Source organism: Protopterus annectens, chromosome 2.part2 (genome assembly GCF_019279795.1).
Source record: "Protopterus annectens isolate FY-2018-M chromosome 2.part2, PAN1.0, whole genome shotgun sequence".
Classification (NCBI taxonomy): Eukaryota; Metazoa; Chordata; order Ceratodontiformes; family Protopteridae; genus Protopterus; species Protopterus annectens.
This window is the reverse complement of record NC_056730.1, coordinates 961,699,400-961,711,817: the sequence shown is the minus strand read 5'-3', so window position 1 is coordinate 961,711,817 and position 12,418 is coordinate 961,699,400. Positions and strand designations below refer to the sequence as shown.

The following is a 12,418-nucleotide window of genomic DNA, read 5'->3' as shown; positions in this document are numbered from 1 at the left end:
GCCAGTTCTCCCCTGTGAGATTCAAACCCTGTACCCTGTGTTTGTAAGGCAAACACCTTAACCATTAGGCCACCCTCCTTTCATCCTTAAAGAGCAATAGTCCTTGTTCTTTTTTAAACACCTTTACTAAATTATTACTTGCGACTTAGACACACATCATTAATAGAAAACAAACAATATTAATGCTTTTTCATTCACATACATTATACATTACAAATATACATTACAAATACATTTTTACCAGCTCTCATTTAATCGAACATCACACAAATTGCTCAATTCCTGTCTTCCCTTAAACGTCACTCATCCTCCTTAGCATTGTTTTGCATGTATTACCATATAAATTCCATTTATTTCAATGTAATTTACACCTTCCCTTTTCTAAACATCCCGTTTTCAGTTAAGTTGTCTTTCTCACAATATTCAGTACTTCAAATACAGTTGGTTTAGATTTTGATTTCCATTTTCTAGTTATTGCTTTTTTTTGGCAGCCAGTAGAATTAAACTTCATAAGATCTTACAATGTCCAGTTCATATCCCATGTCCCTATTCAAAAGAATAATTCCCTTAGTTGCAGCTATTTGTTTCCCCAGTATTTCTGACAGATTATTCTGTAGAGATTTTTTTTTTTAATTGGCCAGCTCATTACACTCCCACAAAAAACATGTTTCTAGTTACCTTTTTCTTCCCCATTATACCTCCAACATTTGCTGTCTACTCAAGGAAAACTTCTTTGAAGTCTGCCTGTGGGTATAAAAATACCAGTGCAAGCATCCTAAACCTTCTCGACTTGGTTGCATATTTGGATGCCATACATAATGGCTCTTAGCCTTTTTTTTTGTAGACACCTTTTTTTGAATTTTCACTTTTACATAGGCAAATTTGCATTCATATAAAAGTAATCAAAATATATTAACATAAATATTATATTTCACAAATATTGCTACATATTATATAACCTAAGCAATATTACACCAGTTTTTCAATTCCTGCCTTTTTAACAAGAAACATCTTTATTAAATCATCACTTACTGTATAGGCAATAATACAGTTATATAAATGAAAACAAACCACACCGACATAATCCTAGTTGCAAGCATTTTACATCGCAAACTATAATGACACTCCCAGGTTGCAAACATCGGACATCACTTAAAAACTACCTAATCTTTTTCACTCAAACATTACATAGCTCATTTAAGTCCTGCCTTCTTTGAAACCTCTCTCCTCCCCTGTATGTATTGTTCCCACAATTCCCATATTTTTTCCTGTGTAGTTGGCTCCTACCCTTTTTCTACTTATCTCAGTTCCAGTTGTTCTATCTCTTACTATATTCACTACTTCTATTATAGCTGGTTTAGATTTTGCTTTCCATTTTGTAGTAATTGCTTTTTTGGATGCTACCATAATTAGACACAGCAAGGTCTTACCATGTCCAGACAATTCTGATTCTGTGTCATAGTTCAGAATGCCTCGTCACACCAATCTGCCCACCAAGCACCTCCGACAGTGCATCCCACAGGGAATCCTTAAATTCTAAATAACCAAGCTGAAGTACCCAGGAAAGGACAAGCCAGCACTAGAAAAAGTCCGATGTTTTAATAAAGCCAAATGAACCAGAAACACCCAGTAACACACATTAATGCATACACTGTAGTACGAAGCATTTTCGTCAGTATTCCAAAGACTTCATCAGATAGTCTTTCTTCAGCTTAGTTATTTGGTTTTATTTTGTACCTGGAAAACCACCTTGTTTTGAATCCTTAAAGTCTTTCAACGCACCGCACTCCCAGAAAATATGTTTCTGATTACGTCTTTCTTCCCCTTTCACACCTCCAACATTTGCTGTCTACCTGAGGAAAAATTCTCTGGAGTCTACTTGCAGTTAAACATATCTGTGTAAACATTTCCAAGCAAAAATCCTAAATGTTCTAGATTTTGTTGCGTGTCTGGGAGGCGTACTTGTATCTCACATTGTTTCTTTGTTAATTGCTTATCCAGTCTCTCCTCCCAATACTTTCTAACCTCCTCTGATTGATTCTTGTAGTTTTTATGCAGTGTTTTATATGCTGTACAAATTATTTCTTTTTTAATGGCAGCTTCTGTTCTAGATTCTACTAAAAACTCTACCAGTGTTGGTCTTTCATTTAGGACCTACCTGTTTCTTTAACTTTGCCTGTACTCTGTTATCAATCCTTGATAGGGAAAGCAATCTCTAACCTGCAGTCCAAATACATTCTTGGCATCTTCCCATTCTGTCATCTTTCCCTCTCTAGTTATTTACTTCCCACTACCTTGGCTCCTTTGCCAGTTTTCTCCAATAAATTCCAGACCCCTCTTGCTTATTGTCTGTATCCCTAATTGCAGTAATGTGTATCGGCAGAATCTCATTTCTCCATTCCTATGTTGGCCTAGTTCTTAGGATACTGTCTGCTACTTTATAGATATAATATTCTATATGCTTGTCATTCTCCTTAAAGGCTTGCATCCAAAATCCCAGTCTCTCCTTGTTTCTTGACCTTCCCCCCGGTTTCATCGTTATCCCTTTCAACTTTGAGTTTTAGTTTTCTGCTTGTGCTATGTATAGGAGCCTTAACTGTATAGTTCTGAAATACCCCTTCAAATCAGGTAATCCCAAGCTCCCTGTTCTGCTGGAAGAATCAGCTTATCCCACTTAACTCTTGCCATCTTCCTGTCCCAGATGAAGTCCTTCCTTATTAATTGCTATCCACAGCTTCTCCTCTGGTTGACAAAAACATACCTGACCTGTGTATAAGACTAATGGGACTAAAAGCATTTTAACTGCTTTTATCTTGCTATCCATATCCATGTGACAAAGCTTCAATTTTCTCAGTTTTTGTATTATAGGTTCATAAGTGTTTACTGGGCTAACAACCACAAGGGCCTTTTTAAGCCTAGCTATGCATCCCAAATCTCTGACAAGTTCAGATACCCGTGATAAGTGAAAGCATGGATCTGGGAGATTAACAATTTACAGGTTACCTGTGTCCATTAGAGACACAGGTGCCAAACCAGGGATGAATTTTCGGTTTCCCATCCATTTGTCCAAGTTGCACTTGAATTGGGTTAGGGAGGAACTCTGCTTCACATAGATGGGGAGCCTGTTCCATAGACAGGGTAGTCTCTGGGATACATACCTCTCCAGCAGGTCCTATTTATATCACAGGCATGGTTTAAGTCTTTAGAATGGGTAATTCTGGTGCTGTTTGTTTTGTAGATATGCAGGAGGTCCATCAGAGTGGGGTCTGACAAGGGCCCTGTATGCCAGGCATAAGGCCGTCTGTATAGGACATTTTACTTAAGCCCTGTATTCTTTTTGTGAGGAACCTCTGTAAACGGTCCAGTTGTTGGATATGCCTGGTTAGGTAAATATCAAAGGGGCCATTGTACTCAGTAATAAGTCTGATGAATGCAGAATACAGTGGAACAATGACTTCCTTGGGCATGGATGCCATATCTTTGTTTATAAGTTGCGCAACTTAGAATGATTTCCTCACCACTGTAGACATGTGATGGTCAAAGGCTAGATTACTGTGTGTGTCCCCAAGTCCTTGACTACTAGGTCAACTCTAAGGGATGTGTTGTCAATATGATACTTACCAGGGATGGATGACTTCCCAAAGGATACTATTATGCATTTCTTGGGATTTAGTTTTAGTCCATGGCTCTGACAACAGTTATTTGTCTGTGTCAGTCCCTCCTGGAGAACATCTCTGTTAGTGTGAGATTCAATGACAGCTTCTAATTTGCAATCATCTGCAAATTTAGTCAGCCAGAGATCACTGACATTGGCCTTGGCTTCTGAGAAGGACTGATCCCTGAGGGACTCCACTTGTGACTGGCTTGTTTCTAGAGGTAGACTCCCCAATTCTAACTTCCTGGGTCTTGTCTGAAAAGCCTGTTGGCTATCCACTGGGTGCTATATGGGTTTGTACCTAACCTCTTGAGTTTGTCAACAATGCCCGAGTGGGGTATTGTGTCAAATGCCTTGGCCAGATCAAGGTAGGCAATGTGAATGATTTTGCCTTCATCCATTGCTTTGGTGACCTTCTCAAACAAATCCACCAGTTGAATAGGCATGATCTGCCCTTGACAAAACCAAACTGGGTTAAGTCCAGTGTCTGGAGGTTTTCTATATCTCTATTGATCATTTCCATAATAATTCTTTCCATGGCTTTACTTTTATAAGACTAGTGAGACTTATGGATCTGTAGTTTCCAGGTTAAGTAAATGGCCCACCTTTGTGTAGAGGAATGACTGCTGCCTTTCTCCATTTATCTTTTTAGTCTCTTCCCGCACATCCTTAGCTTCCATACCAGAGTCATTTTAATCCATACTTCTAAATATTTAATTTTAGCGTGTTCTCATAATGTGGATACTGCTAAACCAATTCATATGTGGGTACATAATTTACTGCTATTGTTTTTGTTTTAGCTTTTTTAATTCTATATACTGAAAAAATATGAAACTGTATCAAAATGTTCCACAACACTGTAATATCTTTTTCTGGTATTGTAAAGTATAAAATAATATCCTCTACAGATGGAGCCAGCTTTTCTTGACTACCATACCAATTCTATCCTTGAACTTCAGAGTCCCTTATTTTCTTTGCCAGTCATTCTAAATATAATGCAAAAAAAGGGAAAAGAGGATACCCCTGCCTGGTTCCTCTGCTCAAGCAGAAATTATCAGAGAGGACCCCACCCAATTTAATTTTCACCTCCGATCCCTCTTATAAACTCCTAATCAACCTTATATTTTTTCAAGCTTCCTCTGTCAAATGCTTTCTTTGCATCAAGACCCACCAGTAACAATGGTATTTTTTTACATTCTGCTTCCCCCTGGATCATCAGTGTTTTGTTAATGCTGTCAAATGTTTGCCTCCCTTCCGCAAAACCACATTGATCCATATCTAACAATCTTGGCATTGCTTTTGCCATTCTTTTAGCCATTATAGACAAGAACACATTATAATCATGGTTTAGTATTGAAATGGGCCTGTATGAAGATGAATCTGATGGATCTTTACCCTCCTTAAGTATTAAAGCTACCACTTTCTTCAGGATGTCGGTACTTCTCCTCCTCTTAAACAAAACCTTCCAGATCTTTCAGGGTTTTTCCTTCTAGCTTCCAAACTTCCACAGGAATACCATCTCTTCATGGGGACTTTCCTGTAAATTGGTTATATGTCACAAATTTTTTTCATCTCATCTCCTCCTATTTTAACCATTAGTAATTGAGCCTCATCTGACTTCCTCTAACCTTGGTATATTTAATTATTCTATTTACATTTCCATTTGTATATTTCTTGATTTCCATATTCTCTGCTTTATACAGACTTTCATAGAATTTCCAAAGTATTTCTAATACCTCAGTAGGATCTCTCGTTGCCTTCCTTGTTACAGGCTCCCTAGGTTTGGCGGCAGCCCTTTCTACTTCTGTTGCCTGAGTCGTTGTGCTAAAAGTTTTTGTGCCCTAGTGTTGTTATCAAAAAGCAGTTGCTTAACAGCAGTCTTTCTAAACTTGTATATATTATCGAGGTGATCCTTTAATTTTTGCTTAGCATTCTGAAGTTGATCCTCTTCTTGTTCTGTGAGATTCCCCCTATTCTGCAATTCTTTAACATTTGTCAGTCACTCTAAATGATTCTTGTTACTTACCCATGGCTCCCTTTCTTTTATTTCTACTCTATTTTTAAACTCCACCTTAGTTTTATCCCACTCCCTAGCTATGTTTTCAGAAGTAATTTCTATCCTCTCGAATAGGTCCTAAATAATCCAAACTACCCATTCCTTAAATTCCTCTCTCTTCAACAGATAGGTGGGAAAGCGCCAGTGTCTCATTTTTATTTTATTACCCTGTTATTTTAGTTATTAGTGCATGATTTGAAAAAGTTATCGGTTGTTTAACAAGACTTTCAATTAAACCTACATGTTCCTGTGAAATGTAAATTCTGTCTAGCCTATTCCAGTTTTTATATCTTGGGGAATAATATGTAAATTCATTGCACACTCCTATTACTGAATTCATATCTTCCATGCCAAATATTTTCATAAATGTTGTTCAAAAATCTACCCTCCTTTTATACTTTCCCTTCTGAGTCCCCCAGACATGTCTTCACTGCTGCAAATCAAATTCCAGTCCCCAACTATAAGTAATACTCCTTGCTAAAAGCTGATTATTTCTCCCACAATATTCTTAACTCCATTATAGCAGTTTTAGGTGGCATACAAATACATCCTCCTCCCTTGCCAGTAGCCCCATAGCACCACAAATCTGCCATTATCTTTTTATCCTCGTCTGTCACTATTGGAGCTCCTCTTGCAGTTAATACAAGTACTACTCTTTTCCTTTGTCCCAGGTATTCCACTGAATAACCATCCTGAAAACCTTTCTTTATCAAATTTATATGTTCAGTTCTTTCCAAGTGTCTCCTGTAACACAGCTGTTTGCACTCTACATTTTTAATATAGTTCACTAGTCCTGACATTTAAAGACATTGCAGAAAGCATCATTGTATTCAAAAGTTATTCCCACCTTTTATGTAGCACACTTTTTTTGTTAAATGTCTAGTTACAGTTTTTGTTTTACATACAATACAGTCTTTGGCAGATTGAACTTTTTATAGTTGTTTCCTATCATATCCATTTGAGCCTATTGCATCTTACAAAACTTTTTGTTTTATTGAAAGCCTTCAAAAAACTGCCAATACCGCCTTAAAACCATTCATTTTAATCGTAGCACACAAAACTATGTACATCTTCAAATACTGAAGTTGTATCCTCCTAATAGGAACAAATGTCACAAACTGACAGTCATACTTGCAGACTTGAGTGAACCTAAAATAAAGGTTATCCATGGTAAGATGCATGATGCAGCTTGTGCTTCTATTAACTGCGGATTGGTTTTGTCTTAAGTTTATAGCTCTCCCAGCTGGGAAAACCCCTGAATGCTTTCAGAGAACATTATCTCCTACCCAGTTTCTCTTCTTATTTTTCCCAGCCAATCACTCTCCACCAGACTGCAACCAATTTGTCTTTATCAGATTGTTTCCATGTAGACATGAGGGCCAGATACAGAATTGCTACTACGCATCCATTCATTTACTAGAAAAAAAAGCCTCATAATATTCAGTGTTGTTTTTCATTTATTTCCTTTCTCTTAAAACTTGTTGTTAAATCAATCTAAGGTCCTTAATCCAATCATTCCCCCATGCAAGAATGAGAAAAAGCACATTATTTTTTTCTTTTGTCATGCTGTTTTAACCAAGATATTTTTTTTATTTTTATTTATTTATTTATTTGTTTGTTTATATATATGTATATATATATATATATATATATATATATATATATATATACACACACACATTGCATTGCCTACATTTCTTAAAACTGAACAAGGAGAGAGAGAAGGGAGAAAGAAAGGAAAAGGGGAATAGAACAAAGGCACTTAGGGCAGGTTAAGTTGTGTTTTTTGTAAACATTCTTAATCCCCTTCCACGTCTAGAGGGTGATATTTGAAAGTAGGATGTTTTCTGAATATATTTGCAAAGGTAGCATTTAGCTGTCAAGTTGAATACTCAGAAAATCTGATGGAAGAACAAAACATTATGCAAAAAACAAAGGAAGTTGAGCCTGGGAGAGTTTTGAGTTTTATTTACTGTTTCTGTCTGTAAGTTGAAAGAGAGAGAGTGGTCCATGAGTAGCCCTATTTAATTATGTTTTGTTACTTGTTTGATTTTATTTAGTGGTCCTTTGTTTGCAGTTTACAAAAATACAGGATAACTACCATAGCAAACACTGTTATTGCAATCTTTTTAGCACTGATGGGTTATTTTATGTTATTGAGGACCTTATGTTATTGAGGATGAGAGAGATACAAAATCTTAATGTAATTTGTTCTGTAAGTTGAGCTTTTGTTATAGTTTACTTGCAGAGTATCATAGATATAGGTAGGACTGAATTTGGATGGTCTGTATTTATGGTATATAATGCATTTTGAAATTCCACTAGTGAACTGTTCTGCCTCAGTGAGGATGTTACCTGGTATGACTTGAAAAGTTGATGTTAAGTAATTGTGTTATCTATGTTAGGACACCAGTGTTGAAATACATTTTTTGCTGGATTTGCAGGTAGGAGTGAGTGACATATTCAAAGGCATGTGTCATATGCACAGGAGTATCTGCAGTAAAATGTAAAGTTATATTATTGTAAATGTTGTCCATTACCTACTAAATGGTTTTGTGGTGCTAAAACCAGATCTGAAGCCTTGCTGCCCATCAGAAAGTAATCCACAGTCATTGATATCCTCTGTGATTTGTTTGCAGATTCTCTTTTCAAAGAATTTTGTGATAGGGTTTAAGTTTAAAATTGGACAGTAATCATTTAGGGTGCTTAGGTTTGGTATTTCTTGAAGAAGCATTATATAGGTGTGCTTAATCTTAGATGGAAAAATACCATTGCCAGCTGCTGACTCCAGTTTAAGCACAAACCTTGGAAAGTTGATGCCAGCCAGATGGATAAAAGGAACGAGGTTACAGTTGTAGATCCTCAGGAGGCGTACAAGGCAGCAGTGGTAAATTTTGGGGACTGAGTTATTTGATTGTACACTACTGTGTAAAACACTTCACTGTTACAAGTCCAGATGGTGGAGTTTTCCCTTTTTGCTCATTATGTAATGGCTGTTAAAGTATTTATTTTAAGTGGAAGGACACAGTGACTTAGCTTCATACATAGTAGTTTGGTGGAGTTTGCCTCTCACCTGAAATACTTTAGTTTTATGGAAATGCCACCCTCCTTAGTCACTATCACTTCACCCACTAGAGGACTCAGTGAGACCCATTTGTTCCTCCATAAAACAAGTACCTGTTGGCCCATTAGTTTCCATGGGAGGCTAGGATCTGTTACTGATAGTGGTGCTGCCATCCAGTGGGAGGGAGGGGGTTAATATTTGTTTATGTTCCTAATCCTCACCTTCTGGAAGCTTGCATATAGCATATTTTCTGCTACCAGGCAGTCCTTGCACACTGCTACACATGCTAGGTGTCCTGACCAAGCAAAACACCACTTGCGCCATGTTTGCACCAGGTTCTTTGCTGCAGGAGATGCACCTGCCTTCTTGCAGCTATCACCACTTCAACAGGCAACTTTCTTCCCAGGATAGGCAAGCTGGCATTGACTGCTTAGTTCCATCCTCTTCCTCTTTGCCCCTCCAGTGCTTGTTCAGCTTGTTGAACATGGTTCTCTTGGGCGTTAGAACTTTGTCATCCTTCGAGACAGAACAGGGTTAAGTGAAATACTTTTTTTGTTTTGATAATTTCTTATACTCGGTTAGATTTGGATTTATTTTTTCATCAGAAACTGCATATGGGACTGTGCAAACATTGCAGTATTGAAGTAGCTGAAAAACACTGGAAACATGAGCCACAAAGCATCATAGAAAATAATAATGTCTATATCACATGGGATTACCCATTACCAACAGTTCAAAAGATAGATGCGAGAAAACCAAATGTAGTGGTCCATGAAAAGAAGACAAAAGTAATATTGATCATTGGAATCTCTCCACCCAGTGACTACAGTGTCTTGTGTACAGGGAGACAGAGTCATGAAATGTCTGAATTTGCAGGCATAAAAGAGCACAATTTGGAAGAAAGATACCCAGACAGTTCCAATAGTAGTAGAAGCAACAGGTCTTATAAAAAAGAATCTACAATCATATTTAGATATGTTACCGATACATGTAACTCCATGCGAACTCTAGAAGGAGTTATTACTGGGCACATTGCGGGTGCTGAGAAGAGCACTTTCTGGCTGACATCAAAGATTGAAACAATACCAATTTCATAAACTTTAATCGTACTTTGACTTGGGAATGGGGTCCATTCATGTCATGGTATTCGAAAACCAAAAGATTTGGAGACATTAAAAAGGAAAAATATTTTTTAAAAGTTGAGGGCTCGCATTCTCCCCAACCTGTCCTGAAGTTAACATGCTTGGAATTTACTCTGTCATTCATACTATCCTAGCAAGGGTAAGTCATTGTTTCTTTGGGGAGTCATTCTGATCTCCTTATGGAAAGATGAGAGGGAAGGTCTGTTTGCAACTCATCAGCCACAAGTGAGTATATGTGAAAATCCTGTCAGAAGCACACAGACTAATTTGAAACGAACATATATGAAGATTATAAATCAAAGTCCTTTCAGGGCATACAAAGATACAGAAGATAATTTTTTTCTTAGTTGTGTTTACTTTAAAAGACCTGGCATGCCGGTTTTATTTTCTTGTTTGTTTTACATTCTTATCAGAATAACTTTAAAAGGAAACAACTAGGTAAACTGTTATGGTCAGACCATTAACAAAGTAAACCTTTTACAGGAATCTTGTGATCTACAACCCTACAGAACAAGAACGTTTCTCAGTGGTGTCTGTCTATGTGAATTCACCCAGGGTTAAAGTTCTTTCTTCTATGGGGAAACCTGTTGAGGCCCAGATCAGTGCTGTGTGGGAGGATGCTACTAGGACATCTACCGATACATTCCAAGTAAGTTTGCTGATAATCTTTAGGTGTGTTGCTTATTAGAATGCAGTAAATGTAAAAGGTTTGCTTCAATAACACGCATGTCGGCTTGTAAAGTATTTAAGTCATCAGTGTTATTTTATTTTTACTTAAATGTGTTTCTTGTGCGTAAGTTTAAGTTGGGATGCTGTGAACATGCTGATTCTAAGTGAAATATTATCTCTGCTATAGTGAGAACTGACAGTAAATAAAACTTGTGAATAAATATTGGAGTAACACATTTTTTTTTAAACAGGGCAAGGTCTAAGTACAACTGACTCTTTTTCAGAGGGTGAGCAGAGGCTTCTGGATTGAAAGGCTAGGTCATAGTCTCACAATATGCTAGTCATTATTAAGGGAATCAAACCCTGTACTGCAGGATGGAAATCAACAGTTCATTACTTATTATGTCTGCTAGTGAACAGAAAACATACAAGTATGTTTTCCAGGTAGCTAACTTCATCAGTTGCAACCTTTGGTTACAGGACTAAGCACTGGAATATTGGTAAAAAAGTATAGTGTTTGTGTACTGTTTCTATGACATGAGGCTACCATTAAAACAGAGAACAGAGCTTTGTTATTGATTTATGCATATTATGTTATAGAAACGCACAGATCTGTACTACCTGATCAGCAAGTAGCAAAAATGCTTCACATTAGTTTTTGTGACGGTAGTAACATGGACATCCCAGCATCCTTTAATAGTGGGGATAAATGTTGCCTAGCATTAATAGCCCAACAGTCTGCTGGGGGAGGGGGTTATGATAATACTGGTAGTCCAGAGTTAGTGGGGATAATGATAAAAGCAGTGGTTTGCTCAGTGTTGCAAGCTGCACATAGTGCTGCCTCCATGTAATACTGGCAGAGATCTCCCTGAAAGCTACCTTTTCCAGTATCCTGTCAAAAAAAAAATGTCTGCAAAGCCACCATGTACAAAAGTTACAGATGGTGGAAATCTGTGACTGAATGTGAAGTGCAGGCAAGAAGGAAAGCTGTAGTACTTTAAAACATGGCAGAAACTTGTCAGTGTTTTACTGCTGTTTTCATGCTGCTGTTCATGGAGGTTTTCTCTTTTTCTCTCTTCACTGTACAGTTTTATTGTCTTTGTAAACATCTTTTGTCAAATCCTTTGAGTAGCCCAAGCAAATTGATTAAAGTTATTTTAACTCATCCATCACATAATAGCAGTGGTAGTGCTTTTTCATAATTTCCTTCATGTACTTATTTGCAGCGCCCACTTCCATACGCCAGAAAAACTATTTCTGAAAATGTTCCTTGACAACTTTGATGATAGGAAACCTCTGTACTGACACCATATACACAATTAAATAAAAATCATAATCTAGTGTTAAGTACCATCTTCAGTGGGTTGTTAGTTATGTTTATTTTTTTCCACCACTAGCAAAAAATGTAAAATCCCCCAGATTTGAGATCACGCATGTATGCATGCACTAGTTCTGATGCTGTGTATTGCATAATGTCTGCACACGTAAGCACATGCATCCCCCAAGTTTCTCAGTTTATTTTTGCTGCCAAACAGTATGGATCATGGTCCCTTGCTAGTCTGCCTAGCTTAAACTGCACATTAAGTGGCCATAGAAAACAAGATTAGACAAGCCTGGAAAAAGTCACTTTGCTAAAAACTGACATTGCTGCTAGTGATTTAATTCTGCCATTCAAAATGTTCTGTAGGGAAAAGCTTTTGTGGTTAAAAAAAAAAAAAAAAGCCTATGTGGGCAACTTGTGTGGGGATGGGAGGGTGATTCCTTTATACATACCCAGGAAAGGCTTGTAGCACCACCATAAGGGCATACCTTTAGATAAGTGTGTGGCCTAA

The 12,418-nt window shown here is 37.4% G+C and overlaps 1 protein-coding gene across 1 annotated transcript in view; it reads left to right on the top strand.

The window, feature by feature from the left end:
• Window positions 1-12,418, top strand: part of MAN2A1 (mannosidase alpha class 2A member 1) — a gene marked incomplete in the record, with an annotated part of 1,886,421 nt that overhangs the window by 979,595 nt on the left and 894,408 nt on the right. Inside the window, 1 exon segment of the mRNA XM_044064270.1 lies at window positions 10,401-10,566. Coding sequence (XP_043920205.1) covers window positions 10,401-10,566 — 166 coding nt within the window.